The 20522-nt window shown below is 37.3% G+C and overlaps 1 protein-coding gene across 1 annotated transcript in view; it reads right to left on the bottom strand.

Annotated features, from left to right (window-relative positions):
* The window catches only part of LOC132360350 (uricase), a 40642-nt gene extending 20733 nt beyond the window's left edge, over nucleotides 1-19909 (bottom strand). Inside the window, exons 1-4 of the mRNA XM_059915445.1 lie at nucleotides 19712-19909; nucleotides 8733-8951; nucleotides 6466-6582; nucleotides 6288-6366 (exon numbers count right to left, since the gene is read on the bottom strand). Of these exons, the coding sequence (XP_059771428.1) occupies nucleotides 6288-6366; nucleotides 6466-6582; nucleotides 8733-8951; nucleotides 19712-19909 (613 nt within the window). The remainder of the gene's footprint in view (nucleotides 1-6287; nucleotides 6367-6465; nucleotides 6583-8732; nucleotides 8952-19711) is intronic.
* Between the last annotated feature and the right edge of the window lie 613 nt (nucleotides 19910-20522).

Consider the following 20522-nt stretch of genomic DNA (forward strand, 5'->3'; position numbering starts at 1 on the left):
ATAATAGTGGGGGACATTAGCTCCCTATTACATCAATGAACAGATCATCCAGACAGAAAATCAATAAGGAAACACAAATGATACATTAGATCAGCTGGCCTATTTATAGAGCATTCCATCTGAAAGCAGCAGAATACATATCCTTTTCAAGTGCACATGGAACATTCTCCAGGATAGATCACACACTGAGCAACAAAGCAAGCCTTGGTAAATTTAAGAAAATTGAAATCATATCAAGATCTTTTCCAACCACAACACTATGAGGCTAGAAATCAACTACAAGAAAAAAAACTGCAAAAAAACACAAACACGTGGAGGCTAAACAACCAATGGATCACTGAAGAAGTCAAAGAGGAAATCAAAAAATACCTAGAGACGAATGAAAATGAAAACACAATGATCCAAAACCTATGGGACACAGAAAAACAGTTCTCAGAGGGACGTTTATAGCAATACAAGCTTACCTCAGGAAACAAGAAAAATCTCAAATAAACAACCTAATCCTATGCATAAAGCAACTAGAGAAAGAAGAATAAACAAAACCCAAAGTTAGTAGAAGGAAAGAAATCATAAAGATCAGAGCAGAAATAAATGAAATAGAGACTAAAAAAAAAAAACAATAGAAAAGATCAATGAAACTAAAACTGGTTCTTTGAAAAGATAAACAAAATTGATAAACCTTTAGCCAGACTCATGAAGAAAACAAGGTAGAGGGCCCAAATCAAAATCAGAAATGAAGAAGGAGAAGTTACAACTGACACCACAGAAATACAATATGCCAATAAATTGGACAACCTAGAAGAAATGGACAAATTCTTAGAAAGGTACAGTCTCCCAAGACCAAACCAGGGAGAAATAGAAAATATGCACAGAACAATTAACAGTAGTGAAATGGAATCAGTAATTTAAAAACTCCCAGTGAATAAAATTGCTGGACCAGATGGCATCACAGGTGAATTCTATGAAACATTTAGAGAAGAGTTAACACCTACCCTTCTGAAACTATTCCAAAAAATTGCAGAGGAAGGAACACTTCCAAACTCGTTCTATAAGGCCACCATCACCCTGATACCAAAACCAGACAAAGATATCACAAAAAAAGAAAATTATAGGTCAATAACACTGATGAACATAAATGCAAAAATCTTCAACAAAATACTAGCAAACTGAATCCAACAGTACATTAAAAGGCTCATACAACATAATCAAGTGGAATTTATCCCAGGGATGCAAGGATTTTTCAAAATCCACAAATCCATCAGTGTGACACACCACATTAACAAATTGAAGAATAAAAACCATATGATCATCTCAATTGATGCAGAAAAAGCTTTTGATAAAATTCAACATCCATTTATGATAAAAACTCTCTAGAAAGTGAGCATAGAGAGAACATACCTCAACATAATAAAGGTCATATATGACAAACCCACAACTAACATCATACTCAATGATGAGACGCTGAAAGCATTTCCTCTAAGATCAGGAACAAGACAAGGATGCTCACTCTAGCCACTTTTATTCAACATAGTTCTGGAAGTCCTAGCCACAGAAATCAGAGAAGCAAAAGAAATAAAAGGAATCCAAATTGGAAAAGAAGTAAAACTGTCACTGTCTGCCGATGACATGATGCTATACATAGAACATCCTAAAGATGCTACCAGAAAACTACTAAGCTCATCAATGAGTTCGGTAAAGTTGCTGGATACAAAATTAATATACAGAAATCTGTTGCATTTCTATACACTAACAATGAAAGATCGGAAAGAGAAATTAAGGAACAATCCCATTTACCATCACATCAAAAGGAATAAAATACCTAGGAATAAACCTACCTAAGGAGGCAAAAGACCTGTATTCCAAAAACTGTAAGACACTGATGAAAGAACTTCAAGATGACACAAACAGATGGAAACATATACCATGTTCTTGGATTGGAAGAATCAATATTGTTAAAATGACCATACTACCCAAGACAATCTACAGATTCAATACAATCCCTATCAAATTACCAATGACATTTTTCACAGAAATAGAACAAAAAAAATTTTAATTCATATGGAAACACAAAAGACCCTGAATAGCAAAAACAATCTTGAGAAAGAAGAACAGAGCTGGAGAGACCATGCTCCCTGACTTCAGACTATATTACAAAGCTACAGTAATCAAAACAGTACGGTACTGGCACAAAAACAGACATATAGATCAATGTTACAGGATAGAAAGCCCAGAAATAAACCCATGCGCTTATGGTTAATTAATCTATGACAAAGAGGCAAGAATTTACAATGGAGAAAAGAAAGTCTCTTCAATAAGTGGTGCTGGGATAAGAAGACAGCTACATGTAAAAGAATGAACATAGAACATTCTCTAATACCGTATACAAAAATAAACTCAAAATGGATTAAAGACCTAAATGTAAGACTGGATAGTATGAAACTCCTAGAGGAAAACATTGGCAGAACACTGTTTGACATAAATCGCAGAAATATTGTTTTGGATTCATCTCCTAGAGTAATAGAAATAAAAACAGAAATAAACAAATGGGACCTAATTAAACTTAAAAGTTTTGCATAGCAAAAGAAACCATAAACAAAATGAATAGACAACCTATGGACTGGGAGAAAATATTTGCAAACAATGCTACTGACGAGGGATTAATTTCCAAAATATACAAACAGCTCATACAGCTTAATATCAAAAAAACAAAGAACCCAATAAAAAAAATGGGCAGAAGACCTAAATAGACATTTCTCCAAAGAAGACATACAAATGGCCAACAGGCACTTGAAAAGATGCTCAATATTGCTAATTATTAGAGAAATGCAAATCAAAACTGCAATGAGGTATCACTCTCACAGGTCAGAATGGCCATTATTAAAATGTCTATTAATACTAAAAGCTGGAGAGGGTGTGGAGAAAAAGGAACCCTCCTGCACTGTTGGTGGGAATGTAATTTGGTGCAGCCACTATGGAGAACAGTATGGAGGTTCCTTAAAAAACTAAAAATAGAGTTAATCATGTGATCCTGCAATCCCACTCCTGGGCATATATCCAGAGAAAATTCTGATTTGAAAAGATACATGCATCCCAATGTTCACAGCCGCACTATTTACGGTAGCCAAGACATGGAAGCAACCTAAATGTCCATCAACAGATGAATGGATAAAGAATATTACTCAGCCATAAAAAAGTGTGAAATAATGACATCTGCAGCAATATGGATGGACCTAGAGATTATCATATTAAGTGAAGTAAATCAGACAGAGAAAGACAAATATCATATGATATCACTTACATGTGGAATCTAAAAAAAATGATACAAATGGACTTATTTACAAAATAAAAATAGACCCACAGAAACAGAAAACAAACTTATGGTTACCAAAGGGGATAGAAGGAGTGGGGGGAGATAAATTGGGAATTTAGGATTAACATATACACACTACTATATATAAAATAGATAAACAACAGGGACCTACTGTATAGTACATGGGACTATATTCAGTATCTTATAATAATCTCTAATGGAAAAGAATCTGAAAAAGAATATATATATACATATACATGTATGTATGTGTGTGTGTGTATAACTGAATCACTTTACTGTACACCTGAAACTAACACAACATTGTAAATTAACTATACTTCAATTTAAAAAATGGTTTAAAAAAATTTGTTAATAAAAATAGCAAAGCAGTAAAAAAAACAAACAAAACAACAAACAACAAGAAAACAGTTTAATCTGACAAGACCTATGGACTTAACTACCATGCAAAAACTGCCTCCTAGTTACACCAATTTTTTTTTTTTGGCCATGCTGCACGGCTTGCAGGATCTTAGTCTCCCGACCAGAGATCAAACCTGGACCCTCAACAGTGAAAGTGCAGAGTCCTAACCACTGGACTGCCAGGAATTCCCTAGTTAGGCCAATCTTGCTAGTATGGTACATTAGACCCAAACCAAGCTCTTCATCCTCGTCTCTACTCCTTACATTCTAAAAACTGGACCCTTCAACCTGCTACTGTTGCACAAATGCTTTGCCCTTTCAACACTAAAATCATTTGCCTAGTATGGTGATCTACATAAGGCAGATGCTCAAAATATTTGTTTCCCTCTTCCACTCTTCATGACTCCTACCCATGTACATTCTGTTTCTTCTGCCTGTAATTTCCTTTCCCCTTTCTATGTCCAGCACATTCTGAATCATTTTTCAAGTCAGTTGGAATATTTCCTCCTCCCCCATCAAACCTTCCAGACTGCCCTAGGAAGAGTTAGTTTTCTGCATCTCTTTACTCCCATAGCATACCTTTAATTCTTTCATAGTGGTCTTTAGCCCCTCATATTGCAATAAATCTATTTATAAGTCTATCTCCTAATATTCATCTACTGTGAACTCACTAGGGTCAGAGAATGTCTTATTCACATCTGAATCTACCACCGTTAGTATACCTAACAAGTCCTCAAAATCATTATTGAATGAATAGTATTTAAATCAATGACATAAATATATGTTATACAGGCTCTTATCTTTTTAGTTAGCTCTCCTGAAATCTAATTCTAGACCCTGCTATTATTTTACATAATTAAAAGTGGAATGAGAAACATGTTAAGTACTGTAAAAATCACTCAAAGTGGTTTAGAGCTAACCAATATGGCAGCCACTAGCCACATGTGGCTATGAAGCCCTTGGAATATGGTAAATGAGAAATGAGACGTCCTGTAAATATAAAATACACACAGAAATTCAAATACTTAATTTAAAAAATAATATTAAATATTTCATTAATAATTTTTGTATTTATTATATATGTAAGTGGCATTTTGGATATATTAGGTTAAATAAAAAGTATTATTAAAGTTAATTTGTTTCTACTTTTCTAATGTGACTACTAGGAAATTTTTAAATTAGATATGTGGCTTGCATTATATTTCTGCTGGGAAGTGCCAGTTTAGAGTTTATAATTTTACAGGGGTATTCACTGTGATTTGGGTAGGAAAACACTGGCCTGGGGAATCAGGAACCTCTCTCTCTCCTCCAAAGTCACATACATAAAGCAAGAAAGAAGGAAGGAAAGAAAGGAAGTTACATTTTAACTAACAAACAGCTCAGTCAACAAGTTAATATATCACATGGCTACAGATTTAGAGGATTAAAAAAATCATTACCTTTTCAACTTAACAACTAGTTATTCAGTCTTCCTTATATAATAATAATTTCACAACTGTTAATCAAACACTGAGAAGGCCCTGGCTGTGTCTAGAATTTAATACAGATAGGGAAAAATATTAAATGATAGCTAAAACACAAGGACTTCCTAAGGGAAGGCATTATCCAATAGACCTTAGATGAGAGGAACTTATATTTTATTAACCTTTTAATATTTCTGACATTCATGAGACGTCACCTCAAATTCTTACTGAAGAGAGCTAGAGAAGAAAGAAAAAGAGATACAGAAAGGAAAAGAAATGAAATGAAAGAAACAAGCAGGAAAGGGAAGGAAAGGAGAAGAAAAGAGAAAAGGAAAATAGAAAAGAAAAAATTTCAGAGTTCACACTCTCAATTTATAATGATCATTAAAGTTTATTTTTTATTAGGATAGAGACATTTCTACCATGGTGGTTCTATGGTTCTTAGAGGTCCTCCAGTCTAACTCTTAGTCAATTATTGAACTCTGCTCTGACAACCTCAACAAATCAGTGGAAGACACACTTTGCTAAGTTCAATCATCAGTACTAATAAGGTCTATATTGTAATTATGTTCCTCAGTTAATTTTTAGATTTCTTGGTAAATAGAAATAATTATATAATTGTCACTGCTATATTTAAAGGAGGTTTATTTTATGGTAACTATAATAATATCAGTGGTTTTATTATTATGACAAAATTTCAAGGAAATGTGATTGTTATTTTCTAGATATTTCCTATAAAGGTTATTATAATCATAGCATGGTATGGTACAAAAATAACTGGTCAGAAAATTCAGAGATTTGAGCTTTTGTCAGCCTGTGTCTTTTTTTCCCTCACTTCAAAATCATGCAATAAAAATGATCACTCAACCCCCAGGTTTGTTGCAAAGGTTATTATTTCATATTTATATTTTTAAGATAAAAAGCAGATAGTTCTTTAATGTAATCCAGGGTCACACTGTTCATTCCCATCTCAGATTTAAAAGACTTCAAAATTCTCTACAGTTTTCCTTGGTGTTAATAAACAGAGTTGTTTAGAAGAAAAAAAAAACTGAAATTGCTATTGCAGAATCAAAACATGAAAAACATTTTCTCACCACTCCTCAACTGTTCAACCTCACAGAAGTGCGTTCCAGTGGGAGTATGAATAAATGCATGGACATGCTTAACTCCATTCTGAAAATTAGAAAAAAAAATTATTTCCAGTAAAATTTCAACATATGTCATAAAGCCAATTTCTTTAATTAAACTGAGAGCACGAATAAGTGAGGTAACCTTTTCAAAACGTTTCCAAGGGACTTCTTCCACATAGACTTGAACTCGAATAACATGGTTAAAAGAAGAAAGGAAATGCTCACAGATATTCACAGCAAACGTTTCTATGCTTTTGATCTGTAAAAAGAAATAAATGTGAATGATCAGAAATACTTGCCCCACTTAAAAATCATTTTTAAATATCCATGGGACTCTCTTTCCTGATAAAGTGTTTTTTAGAATCAGAGAAACAAAGAATAAGAAAGAATTAGAGATGAATTGGTCCTAATCCCAATTTCTCACAAGGGCTCCTAAGTGTAGTTAATGGATCACCATCACCAGGTGAGACTATCCTGTTTTTAAAAGAAAACTGTGTGCAGGAGAGGATGTGTCTATCCATCAGTGGATGAGCAAAAAGGAATTTAACGTTCAGATTCTCCTCACGGTGAGCTCAGTCATCACCCATGGCAGCTAAAGTACTGCAGGATACTTCAAAACACTCTTCTCTCTTCATGAGGCTGGGAAACAGACCTCCCAGTTTCCCAAAGAAAAATGTTAATGAAGGGTCACTTCAGCTTCCTTGCCTTGCAAACAGGCCTTCTATTGACCATCCCCAGCTCTCCACCCCCATAAAGCAGCTCCCTTCTTCCGTCCAAATTCTTCAGGTTAATCTCTAGGCAATGTTTTATGGTCCTAGTACAGTCTACAGATTATTTATGGCTTTGCCTATAATTAAGCTAGACTGTATAGGTTTCCCAAGAATAGTTTTGTTTTATACCTGTTGTCTCAGAATAATTATTAATAAACATCCTATTTCACTCTGAAAAGTATCCTGGTTTGGATAAGAAATTATACAGTCACTCTATCTACAATGAATACATTTAAATTGGTTTTAACATCCAGGTCCATTCTTTCACTTTTCTGTACTTCTCACATAGTACAGGAAATATAAGAATTTGTGTTATATAGAGACCCTCTTCTCTAACACAGTACAGAGCTTATTTTCAATTCATTTTTAAAGAAAGCAATGCCTTTTTCCATAGCCCTGCCTATACTTGCTGGGCCATTCTGATTAGCAAGAGAAAGGTTCAGGGTGTAGACAGACCTTGCAGAAATAATATTTCAATTAGTTTGTTCGGGCTTCCCTGGTGGCACAATGGTTAAGAATCTGCCTGCCAATTTAGGAGACACGGGTTCGAGCCCTGGTCTGGGAAGATCCCACATGCTGCAGAGCAACTAAGCCCGTGCACCACAACTACTGAGCCTGCGCTCTAGAGCCTGCGAGCCACAACTACTGAAGCCCGCGTGCCTAGAGCTCGTGCTCCGCAACAAGAGAAGCCACCACAATGAGAAGCCCGCGCACCGCAACGAAGATTAGACCCCGCTCGCCGCAACTAGAGAAAGCCCGCATGCAGCAACAAAGACGCAATGCAGCCATAAATAAATAAATAAATAAGTTTCTAAAAAAAATTAGTTTGTTCATTTCGTGCATTATGGGTGTGAATTTCATGCAAAAGCATGAGAAAAGAAGCTTCCCAGTCTACATTTCTTGCCTTTCTAGACTCTTAGCAAATAAAAAAATTATCTTGAATTGCCCAGAAATCTGCTGGTCGTCCAGCACAGTTTCACTCACACTTAGAGAAACCTGAGGTAAAAGTGCTAAGAGATTAGAGTCTATCAGTTCCAAGACCCTTCTGAAAAGTACAACTACCACCAAATGTGGACACTAAGTGGTCACGGAGTTGGGAAAATCAGGAAGGTATTAAAAGTTGGACAGATCTCGAAATGTATCTGATACTTGATTTTCTTCTAGAGCAATACCAAGAAGAGAAATGGTAGTTTCTTCTATAAATGCACATCATTCTAAAAGAAAAAAATAATAGGACTCAAATAATTGCCTGACAAAAATGTGTAAAATTCTATTCTGAAATCTTCTCAGGGCCTTGATTTGCCAATGATCCTAATTAAGAGATAACATGTAAATTTGTCAAGTAGGATTCTCTGCCTAAAAGATGTTGTAGTGAGTTGAGAACCAAGAAAAGAGAACAAATGGGAAAAAAAGAAGAAAAGAAAAGAGAATAAAAAGGTGAGTTTAAAAAAAAAAAAGCAAGATTTTCTGTAAAGCTGAGACTTTTAGAATAGAAAAGGAATTTTTTTCAATGGTTTAAATGTAAAAATAGGGTTAAAAAGTACAGGGAACTTGAAATAAGCAAGTAGTATCCTCATAATATAGTACGGTGATTTCTGCATCCAGATGGGCAGCATCTAAGAAGTAGAATGACGCATACGCCTTTGAACTTTGCCAGGACATGAACTGTGTTCTTGATGGTGTCGGTAGGGATGAGGTCTGAATTGTCTCCATGCAGGTAATCTTTTTTGGATCTCAGAGTAAGTTGCACTGAAGTTGCCACTTCTTTAATGCTGTGATATTTTCCATCTCGCTGAATATGGAGAATTTTTACCATATCCTTCCCATAGCCAGTTCGGACAAGCTCCACCTCATCATTCTGCAATGAAAACAGTCATCTTAATGAAGAAGGCTAAATGAAAACAAGAAGTCAACTTCAATTTCTTTAAGCCTTAATTTTATCATGTAATCATGAAAGGTAAGAGTCAGAGTATTCCTGAAAGAAAGATCATGCCTTACCTTTGAAGGAGAATGAGAATTTGTATGGAGAAAAGAGAATCACAAGGAACAGATGAAAATATATCAGATTGGCCTGAAGAGAGACAGGTAGATGGCTTTCTTGATAATAATAAGCAACAACAATAATAACCATACCTCCTGAGCCAAACTATTTACTCTTATTTAATCTCTACTAACTTAATCCTTATATCAGCCCTATGAACTAATATTATTCCCATTTTGCAGAGGGAGAAACTGAGGTTCAAAGAATTTAGGTGACTTACCCCAGTTAGTAAAGGATAGAGCCAAGAATTCACCCTCAGCTCTGTTGACTCCAAATTGTGTACTTCTAACTACTACATAAACTGCCTTCCTCTATAAAATCTTTTGACTATGTTAACTGGAAATAATTATATCCCCTTTTTTATAGAGAGTAGTATTCTGGAGAAATGGCCCTGTGATCAATAAAAACAATTTGAAAATTGCTTCTTCTACTTGCTACCAGGAAGAAGAGTAATTAGTGACAGGGTCTAGACTACCTTCAGCAGTACAGAGCCAGAGCCAGAGCCAAATGGCTGCAAGGAAAGCTATGCTTTTAGCGAAGAAACACTTAATAAAAGCTTGTGACTGATTCATTAGTATCCCTGTCTGAAGCTGGAGCGCTCGCTAGTGAATACGTCCATCTCCACTGCTAGACTCTATAAGACTTGTCCCTGGGCTTTATTGGTGTTTGAGAGAAGAGGCAGGAGGGAGCAGAGGGACAGGAAAACCTATTCTATTTAGCATGAAAATTAACATTAAAATGGTAGTGAGAAAAGGTGACAAAAATAAAAGTAAACCAAAAACAACATGCAGTGAGAATCTGGGGAGGGTCGCAAAGAAGAAACCTCGTCTGCGAATCCCACGTAGGCGATATGCTCAGATAGGCCAAGGGCTGCCTAAGTATCTACCCACATAAAAAAAATCACCAAATCCCTTGGGAGGAATTTTAAAATGCTTGCCAACATCAGAAATTATTGTCATATTCTTAATCAAAGTGGGGTAGTGAAGGTTGCCTTAAATCTTGGGGATAGAGCCTGGTAGGGCATGCTGCTGTTGGTTATTGAACATACCCTGAAGGTCTGTGGTGTCTGAATTCAGTGCTTCCTCTGTAGGAGGGACACATGTAAGGGACAACTCTTGGAGAGGTCCCTTGGATGCATCTGACCCAATCTTTGGGGGACTCATCTTCAAGAAAAGTATCAATAAGAAAACCTAAAGAGCAGACTTGAAGGATCCTAATAAGAACTATAATGCTGACAGGGAAAGAGGCACAGTTGTGTGATTGTAGTGGCTTTGAAATCAGACCATGTCCAAATTCTGCCTTACCACTTATAGCTTTGTGGCTTGTGACAAATAATTTGATGTCCCTGAGCCTCAGTTTCCCACTTTGTACAAATGGAGATAACTGCCCCTACAAGTAGAGTTGCTGGTGAATGTGAAAGGGCTGGCTCAGTCCCTGGTACCTGGTGGTGCAGTGAGGTCAACCCCAGTAAGAGTGGCCATGTCAGGCCTGGCTGTGGATGTAGCAGCAGAAGAGATAGCAGAGGGGAACTTGATTAAGGGCACTAGTTTTTAGAGTGGGGAGCACTGCTGGAAACAGCAGAAGGAAGACTCTGGCATGTCTCGAATTGCAAGGGATTCTACCCGGGCCAGGGAGGCACTTGGCTGGCTTGGGGTCCCTGGATGGTATGGGCTGAGGTCCAGGACCAAAGGTCTCTGAGACCTTCCATCATCCTCAGCACACAGCAGGACTTAACAAATGTTACTCCTCAGTCCCATCCCCTGCCACTAAATACCCAAGTAGGTTAGTCTGTTGAAAGCAAGTGGTACCCATGAGATACAGAGTAAGATTAAATGATAGCTACCCTTCATTTCCCTACCCCTGTTCATTAGTTCAGCTTCATATCTTGCTACACCCTATTTCAAACTCCACTTCAGCTATCCTGAGCTAATTGTGGTCACCCAGGCCCTACATGTGTTCTTCTTTGCCTGTAGGCCTTTGAATTTGCTATTACCTCTTTCTTGAACATTCTTTCTCTTCCTTGCTACCCAACTACCAATCTCTTTACCTGCCTAACTTCTTCTGACTCAACTTCTTTAAGTCTCAGATGTCACTTCCTCTAGGTAATTTGCCCCAGCCCTTCAAGTCTGGAGTAGGTGTCCCTTCTATGTGCTCTCAAAATGCTCTGTTATTGCCTTATCAGAGTCTTTATCAAATCACATTACAATAGCCTCTTCATGGGTCTGATTCATTCAAAAACAGTAAACTATGAAAGCAGAAACAATTTCTATCTTGGTCGCCATGGCAACCCCAGTGCTCAGCAGAATGCTTGGAACACAATTGGTGCTTAATAAATGTATCATGAATGACCGAATGCTGCCCCACCACCTGCACCTCTTGTGTAGTGACATGGAATAGTTCATGAAAATACCCCAAAGATTGCAATACAGGAAAAGCTGCTTCAGCTCAGACCCCAATCAGGAAGTTCCTCTTCCTGGGAAAGTGAGGAAAGCAACTTCTGCCCTCTGGTCACGACAGCCTGGAGATCACAGGCACAGCTGGCTGGAGAATAAAGGGCCAGGAAGGGCAGAATCGCAGGTAGACAAAGTTACTGACACAGCACAAAGTGTTCACATTGCTAATAAGACAGAGCATTCTAGCACTGTGCAGCTATCCTGGGGTTCATGCAAGACACACGCGGGAGAGGTCAGCACTCTTTAGCAAGCTCCCTCCTGACTGTGACGCTCTGGCAAAGGCTGAGTAATCATGTGCGCTGAGAAAAGAGTCAGAATAAAGAGGACATAACCATCCGAGACTGGAGCAGGATGGAACAAGAACGGCGTGGGACACCCAAGAGTCCCTCAGCAGGACCTGACAGAACAGATAACGGCCCAGGCCAGACTGAGGCTGTTCTCATCAATAAGACCTCCCCAGTTCTGCAGTCTGAGAAACCGGAAGTAGGTGCCAGAATCCTATTGTGTATAATGCACAGTGTAGGGCAGGGATCCATGTCCAAGATAACCGTACAGTAAAATCCCAAGGTTGCTCTCATCTGGAGGGTGGGCGTGTAGCTGAGAGGATGGAGTCAGGCCAAGTGTGAGTCTCTGTTCCACCACCTATTAGCTCTGTGAATGGCGGCAAATTTCTTCATTTATAAAATTAATAATAGTAGTGCCCATCTAGCAGGATTGCTGTGAGGATTACAGGACAAAAATACATAAAGTACTTAGAGAAGTGCCTGGTAAATAAGAAATGTTCAATAAATGTAGCTATGACTATCATTGATAAATAATAATTATGTCATATTTTGCATCAAAGGGTCCTTCCAGTTACTGTTAGAGAGCAATAGTCAGACGACTGTACACCAGTCCAGAGCTAGGGTGGCTAAAATCAAAGACTGCTGCTATGATATGGCCTACTTCTGCCTTCATACTTTGGTTGTCTTTCCTCAGGCTTGTGTGGCTTGAGGGAACAAAGTCATAAAAGGAAACAATTTCCTAGAGTAATACTCTGGACAAAATGTCAGTAGGAGTAAATCTATACTTGGCTCTACACAAGAAAAATTCCCTTTTCTTAGACATGTCTTCAAATATAAAGGGATAGAGAATCACTGATTGCCTGCAAGTAATGTTGGAGAGAACTCTGAGAGATTTTAAATGAATCTTACGCATCTTCGCTTAGATACTGAGTGTTCTCTTATTTCCACGTCATATTGAAAGTGATGTAGGTTGTCACTACAGGTCTAGGAGTTCTTAGCCTGGAGTCTGTTAATCTCTACAAGGCCCAGTGGATGGATTTGAGGTGGAAAAAATATTAGGAAAGATAAGGGAAAACTTTTATAGATTTTAATTTTAAAATGACTAGAATTTTCTCTCAAGTATTAGAAGAGCTTTTGTAAGCATATCTCTACCCTCCATAACAGAGGGAAATACAGAAGTGCTAGCTATTTTGGACCCATCACACATATTTAAATATCAATTCAGTTGCAGTGTGCAGTGATAGATGGAAGAACTATGTGTGGAGACATGCCCCCCTCTCTATCTTTGGAATGTGCTAGAGAAGTTCTTTCAATTTTCCACCTAGATTTTTCCTTTGCCTAGCTATTTTCTTGGGCATTTGTGAACGAGAAGACTTCTGAGAAAAACGTTGAACTAATATGAGAAAAAGGGGCACTCATATGAACTATCTTAATATCACTCTGTTGGATCTTAATAATACATAAAGATAAGAACAATAATGATGAATAATAAACTTAGAGGCATCTGGTATTTTTTGGCTGCTTAGGATCAACTAAATCTCAGATGGAAAAATATTGATATCTGCTAGCAAATGTCATGTTGCTTTAGGCCGTAGAGTGGCTTATTTTTACTATCAAGGGGGATAAGCCTTGAGTTATGTTCAAAGTGTGGCTCCAAAGGGATTTGTCAAGCAGATGTTTCAAGCACAATATAATGACTCATATGAATAATTATTGCAGAAAGGGCGACCTGTCACCTAATGAAGACTCCATCTACAGGTGTTCCGTTATTTTCATACTTCTGCCTATTACAAAGGATGAGAGACTCATCACTAAATGTCAAGGGAAATGCTAATTTTCTTCTTGCCAGCCTCTCCGTAGTACCAATAGCCTTAGGGCAGGGAACTGGAACAAGGCCTCAGGAGCCTCTAGGAATAGGAGCAGAAAACCTCACAGCGAAGAATTGATAGAGACCTCCAAACATGCAGTTGGAAGGAAATTCTACTGAAATGCATACACTGAAAGATTTCTCTTTCCTAATGTATAAGACTTGAAAATAAAAATAATAGTAGCAACAATTTAGTGAGGGTTTGATGGGAAATTTCTATATATGAGTTCCTCTCACCCTTTACAAGAACCCTGTGAAGCAGATATCCTTAACCAAGTTTTACAAAGGAAGACACTAGGGTTAGGTAACTTGCCAAGGTCACACAGTTACTGGGTGACAGAGGGAGGAGGAGTACCTCGACCATTTGTCCCAAAGTGACACATTCTTTCTCACTACGTCAGAGTCCTTACACTCATTAGGGAGAGAAAGGAAGCATTCTGATCCCTCCCAGAAGGAGGGAGGTGGGCATGCTACTGCAGAAACTTGCATTTCTATACCATTTAAAAATTTTCTATCCACTAAAAACCTATATTATCTTATCTATTCCTCACAAAAACCCTGTGATTTGGTGGGAAGGACCCTTATTTTAATAAAAACTAGATCAGTGATGTTAAGTGAGCTTCCCAAAGCTGACAGACAGACTGATACAGTGTAAAGGGCCCTACTGAGACTGAACAGTGTTATTCTACCCACACTATACTAGGCAGAACTTACCCAAAACTGGAAGATGCCCCCTGCTCAAACCATTGGTTTTTCTAGCACTTCAGTCATTTTTCTAAATTACAGATAAATTCTAAGCTCAGATGAATTCTGTGTTTATTGCAGGGATGTTTAAACTGTGAAATAACGGAAGGAAAGAAGGGTGCTTGCCTTCTGGGGCAGGATTAAAATTCAGCTTCATGCCTTCAACAATGGGGCACCACTTTTGAGTTGAACATTGACGTTTTTCTGGATCAGGACCATTGAAAACATGAGTAATGGAGGCTTATTTGTGGTCAATAGAACCATATCACTAAAGGACTGTTTTCAGTCCATCTGCAAAGACAAAGAAATAACTTCATCATGATAGAAAAGAAACAAGGTAAGAAGGAACCAACATTTAATGAGCACCAGTTATGTGCTGGAGGCTATGTACACAGCATCTCATCGAATCCTGATAGCATTTTGTAAAGGTGCAGCTCATGAGTCCCACCTTTAGAAAAGGAAGCTGACACTCATGAGGTTAAATAGTTTGGTCAAAACTGCGTGGCTAATGAGAGGTAGGACCAGGCATGGACCCAGATTTGCCTGATTATTTTTGTGATACTCAGCTATCTCCCTGATATAACATTATAGTGAAGTTCTTTATAATGGGATTTTACCTACATACCCACATTTATTTGTTTCTCTGATTAAATTTAATTCATTCTAAAATCTGCATAACCCCAAAACTGAAGTCTCTGAAACCTTTTTTATTCAATCCATACATTCATCTCTATTTATTTAATTCCTTCTAGTGACAAGCACCGTGGTAAGTGCTGGAGATAAACAGCAAACAAGGCAGTCACTATTCTGCCCTGATAGAGATTAGAACGAACTTTAGAGTAGAATAAACTTTTCTGGTAAAGAATCAAAGAGTATTTTAGGTTTTACAGGCTGTATGATCTCTGTTGCAACTACTTAGCTCTGCCATTATGGCATAAAGTAGCTATACATAGTACATAAATGAATGAGTGTGACTGTATTCCAATAAAACTTTATTTACAGGAACAGACAGTGGGCCAGATTTGACCCACAGGAGTTTGATGACCTCTGCTTTCTAGAGGAACTTCAGAAAAGAAACCAAGTATTTAGAACACATTATGACAATTACTCTAATTGAAAAAATACAATGGGTTTTGGGACTATATTGTAAGGGACACCTAAGCTGGATTGAGAGAGATGGGGGATGGCTTCCAGGAGGAACTGGTATCCACAAAGCCCCCTAAGTGATGAGTAGGAATTAACCAAATAAAACTGTCTGGTCCTCTTCCACTTATTCTACTTATATTTCCCTTTAACCACATTTTTCATGAACAATTCTTTATTTTACAAATGCCTGAGTCATTTTGTTTGTCTCATCCCATTTCATCAAATTAATGATGCAACAAGCATTCAGCTTTCTGTCACATTCTAGATTTTACTCTGTATATTAACAGTCTTATAACAGTTTGAACAAAAATAAAGTTGAACTTAAATATGAAAATTTTATGGTATGTAAACCATACCTCAAAAAGTTATTGAGGATAAATAAATAAAGCCAACAGTCTAACTCCCATGAGTCCTCACAGGATGACTGCACTTTGATGAAACCAGCACAGACCAGGGTCTGGAGAAACCCAGCTTTATCTCAACCTCAAATTCTCGCACATAAAGCTTTAAGGAACATGAACTCATAACCAAAAATCAAAGGTACACATGGTAGCAAAGTATCATGAGAGAGAGTCATAGAAATAACAGGTAGCAAAGTCTGACCGGCAAAGATTGGAATGATCAGACACAAAATAAAAGTCATATATTTAATATTTATGCAGAAATGAAAGAGAAGGTTGAATAGCTTCCCTCGAGCAAGAAATAAGGCACTATAAACAAGACAAAGAAAATTTGAAAAATAACCCAACAGAACTTCTAGAAATGCACTAATAAGTGGATTAAGAAACAGATTGAACACAACTGAAGAAAGAACTAGTTATTTGTAAGAGGTAGAGTAACAGATTAATCTTGCCAAAGAGAGAATTAGAGAACTGGGAGACTGATCCAAGTAAAGAATCAGGGATTAATGCAGACACACACGAGATGGAATATATGAGAGAGACATAAAATGAACTAGAAATGAACTTATTTACAAAACAGAAACAGACTCAAAGACATAGAAAACAAACTTATGGTTACCAAAGCGGAAATGTTGGGGAGAGGGATAAATTAGGATTTGGGGAGTAACTTATGTACACTACTATATATAAAATAGATAAACAACAAGGACCTGTTGTATAGCACAGGAACTCTACTCAATATTTTGTAATATAACCTACATGGGAAAAGAATCTGAAAAAGAATATATATATTCAGCTACTTTTGAGCTGAACATTGACTTTTATCTAGATCAGAATATATATATTCTTTTTCAGATTCTTTTCCCATGTAGGTTAGTACAAAATATTGAGTAGAGTTCCCTGTGCTATACAGTAGGTCCATGTTGTACGTTAAGAAAACCATAATTCAAAAAGAGACATATACCACAATGTTCACTGCAGCACTACTTACAGTAGCCAGGACGTGGAAGCAACCTAAGTGTCCATCGACAGATGAATGGATAAAGAAGATGTGGCACATATATACAATGGAATATTACTCAGCCATAAAAAGAAACAAAATTGAGTTATTTGTAGTGAGGTGGATGGACTTAGAGTCTGTCATTCAGAGTGAAGTAAGTCAGAAAGAGAAAAACAAATACCGTATGCTAACACATATATATGGAATCTAAAAAGAAAAAAAAATGGTTCTGATGAACCTAGGGGCAGGACAGGAATAAGGACGCAGACATAGAGAATGGACTTGAGGACACGGGGAGGGGGAAGGGTAAGCTGGGATGAACTGAGAGAGTAGCATTGACATATATACACTACCAAATGTAAAATAGATAGCTAGTGGGAAGCAGCCGCATAGCACAGGGAGTTCAGCTCGCTGCTTTGTGACCACATAGAGGGGTGGGATAGGGAGGGTGGGAGGGAGACGCAAGAGGGAGGGAATATGGCGTTATATGTATACATATAGCTGATTCACTTTGTTATACAGCAGAAAGTAACACAACATTGTAAAGCAATTATACTCCAATAAAGATGTTTAAAAAAAGGATATATATATATTCTTTACTGTGCACCTGAAACTAACACAACATTGTAAATCAACTACAATTAAAAAATTTTTTTAAAGAATAGTATTAAAAATGTACTAGAAAGATATGATAGAGAGAATGTGGAAGAGGCAAAATTTCAAGAGATCAAGACTGAGATTTTCACAACTAGAGATTATCATACTAAGCGAAGTAAGTCAGAAAGAGAAAGGCAAATGCCATATGATATCACTTATATGTGTGGAATCTAAAATATGATACAAATGAACCTATCTACGAAATGGAAACAGAATCATGGACATAGAGAACAGACTGGTGGTTGCCAAGGGGGAGAGGGTTGAGGGAGGGATAGAGTGGGAGGTTTGGGTTAGCAGATGTAAGCTTTTATATAGAGAATGGATAAACAACAAGGTCCCACTGTATAGCACAGAGAACTATATTCACTATCCTATGATAAACCATAATGGAAAAGACTATTAAAAAAAAGAATATGTATGTATAACTGAATTACTTTGCTGTACAGCGGTAATTAACACAACATTGTAAACTGTACTTAAATTTTAAAAAAAAGACTGAGATTTTCTAGGATTATTGGATGAATGAATGCAAACTTCCAACCATTAAAAAAGAAGCCCATTACCAAGTAAAGTACTCGTCTTTGTTCACTATACTTGGCCAAATTACAATGAAGGGATTTTCTACTATTTCTACTCTATAGAGGTAATCACGTTGTGAAGGAGACGTGATGTTTTCATAATATTGTACTAATTGGGCTTCAAAAGTGGGTAATGTGAAAAACATTCTGCTCAGTTTGCATTTTCTCCATCCACCAAATTCACTGTGCTTCCTTCCACGACATTACTTTGCTGTTGTTAGTAAAAACCCAGAACACACTGGAATCTAGGCTTTAGGGTAATGTTGAAATCCCTGGAACCCCTCAACCACCGGTACAGTGTTTGACACCTAGTGATTGCATAAGGAAGGTTGTTGACTGACAATCAGCATGACCAGGTCAGCAACAACAGGAGATAAGCTTATTGAAAGTGACACCTGAAAGGAAAGAACCTAATTAATTGTGTTTTTCCAGACCTTGAAATACATTTGGCTTTAGCAAAACCATCCTAATACAGATATCCTGTAGCTCAATCACAGGAAGGGCTCAGGTTGTAGTAAAAATAATCTTAGCTAACACTTATGGATCATTTACTATTTGCCAGGCACTGTGCTAAGTGTGTAATGAGGAGAAAACGGGAATTATTTTATATCCTATTCAACATATGTTCTTTAGCCTACGTAAATGAAAACAAGTTGCTTGCATTCTGCATATGAATTAATGAATCCTAAGCCTAGTGTACTCACCTATTATCATTATAATACCAAAAGTTATCACAAGATAAAATTAAATTTATTTCACTTTAACTTAGAAAAGTAAACTTCATGCTATGAAATTTTTTTAAAAACTGATGAAATTTTGGGGTTGCTGAAATCCTTTTTTTCTGAGTGCAGAAAACACATACATTAAATAAAATGATACCCATGGAGGAATGGTCAGAAAAATGCTTCTCGGTTTACCAGTTTGGTAGGTTGTGAAACCAGATACAGCACAATGTTGGCCTCAGGGCAGCAAGTCTCAAAGTTTAGGGTGCAGCAGCATCACCAAAAAACTTGTAAATAGTGTAGATTCTTGAGCCCAACTGGAATAATTCTTATTCAGCAGGTTTGGGTTGAGGTCCCTTTTTGCCAACACCACAGGAAAATGTGGGCAGGCGGTCCATAACATTCCTCACAAAATTCTGTTTTAGGAGAAAGAGCTCTAAGCCCTTCCATTTTTATGATCCCCAAGAATCCTGAACAACACCAGCTCAACCATAGAAGTGATCCAGTTTGCAAGGGTCCAATTTAGTCTGAATACCTAAGTGACTCTGATCTGGATCCGTAAACAAAGGGACAGATCAGAGCCATAATGATTTTCAGGCATAAAGTAAACTGCTATTTATTATTACAGCATCTTTAATAATTGATTCAAAGGCATCATGCACTTTAAGAAATGTTTTCATATGCCTATCTACTTCTTCCCTCCTCCAAAAAGAGAATGGTCTCACCTTTTTATAGTCATGGAAATGAGCCATTTTCCCTTTGCCTTCAACTTCAGATTCAGTTTCAAGAATGGGAAAGAATAATTTGGGCAAAACAGATGCTTGTAACATTTTTATTTGATCTGAAGCATGAGTGGTCAATATGTTTACCTGATTGCATTGCAACCAATTGGACACCAAGTCCTCTTTGAAGTAAAGCACCATGCTGAGTGGCTAAAACCAGGAGGTGGAGAGGCTATGTAAACATCTTCAGTAAAATACAACTGAATTTGCTCTTTCTTTGAAGCAAGCCCTTGAAGTACCCTTTAGGAAATGTTTCCTTAAGATAGAGAATATTACAAGTGATAGATTCTAATTATTACTAAGATAGATACAAAGTTTTGTCATTTCTGTGTAATGTCTGAACCACAAACATTTGCTCTCACTCATAGAGAGACAATCATAGGGAAAAAACATGAAACAGATTTTATTCAACATCTATTTATCAATACAGAGTTCTCCTGTCCACTGAATTTCATACTACATGATGTTTACTCCCACGAGTTAACTATACATCCCTTTTCTTCTCACCAGGGCTTTTTGATGACATTGCAAACTATTCAGCAGTCAACAATTCAGCACAAAGGCGTTCAGAGTCACGCTGGCATGTTGTGACAGAATCACACAACTACATGGGATCCGTCCCATTCTGAAAATGCCTAAACAGCAAATGGCAGAAGTAAATGGAATCAAATGTCAGAGCCAGCACAGTCTGAGAGACTTGAAACTCAGACTCCACGATCCATGGGGAAAGTTTCCTGCTGTGCCATGGAATAAA

This window comes from Balaenoptera ricei, chromosome 1, assembly GCF_028023285.1.
Source record: "Balaenoptera ricei isolate mBalRic1 chromosome 1, mBalRic1.hap2, whole genome shotgun sequence".
Taxonomy (NCBI): Eukaryota; Metazoa; Chordata; class Mammalia; order Artiodactyla; family Balaenopteridae; genus Balaenoptera; species Balaenoptera ricei.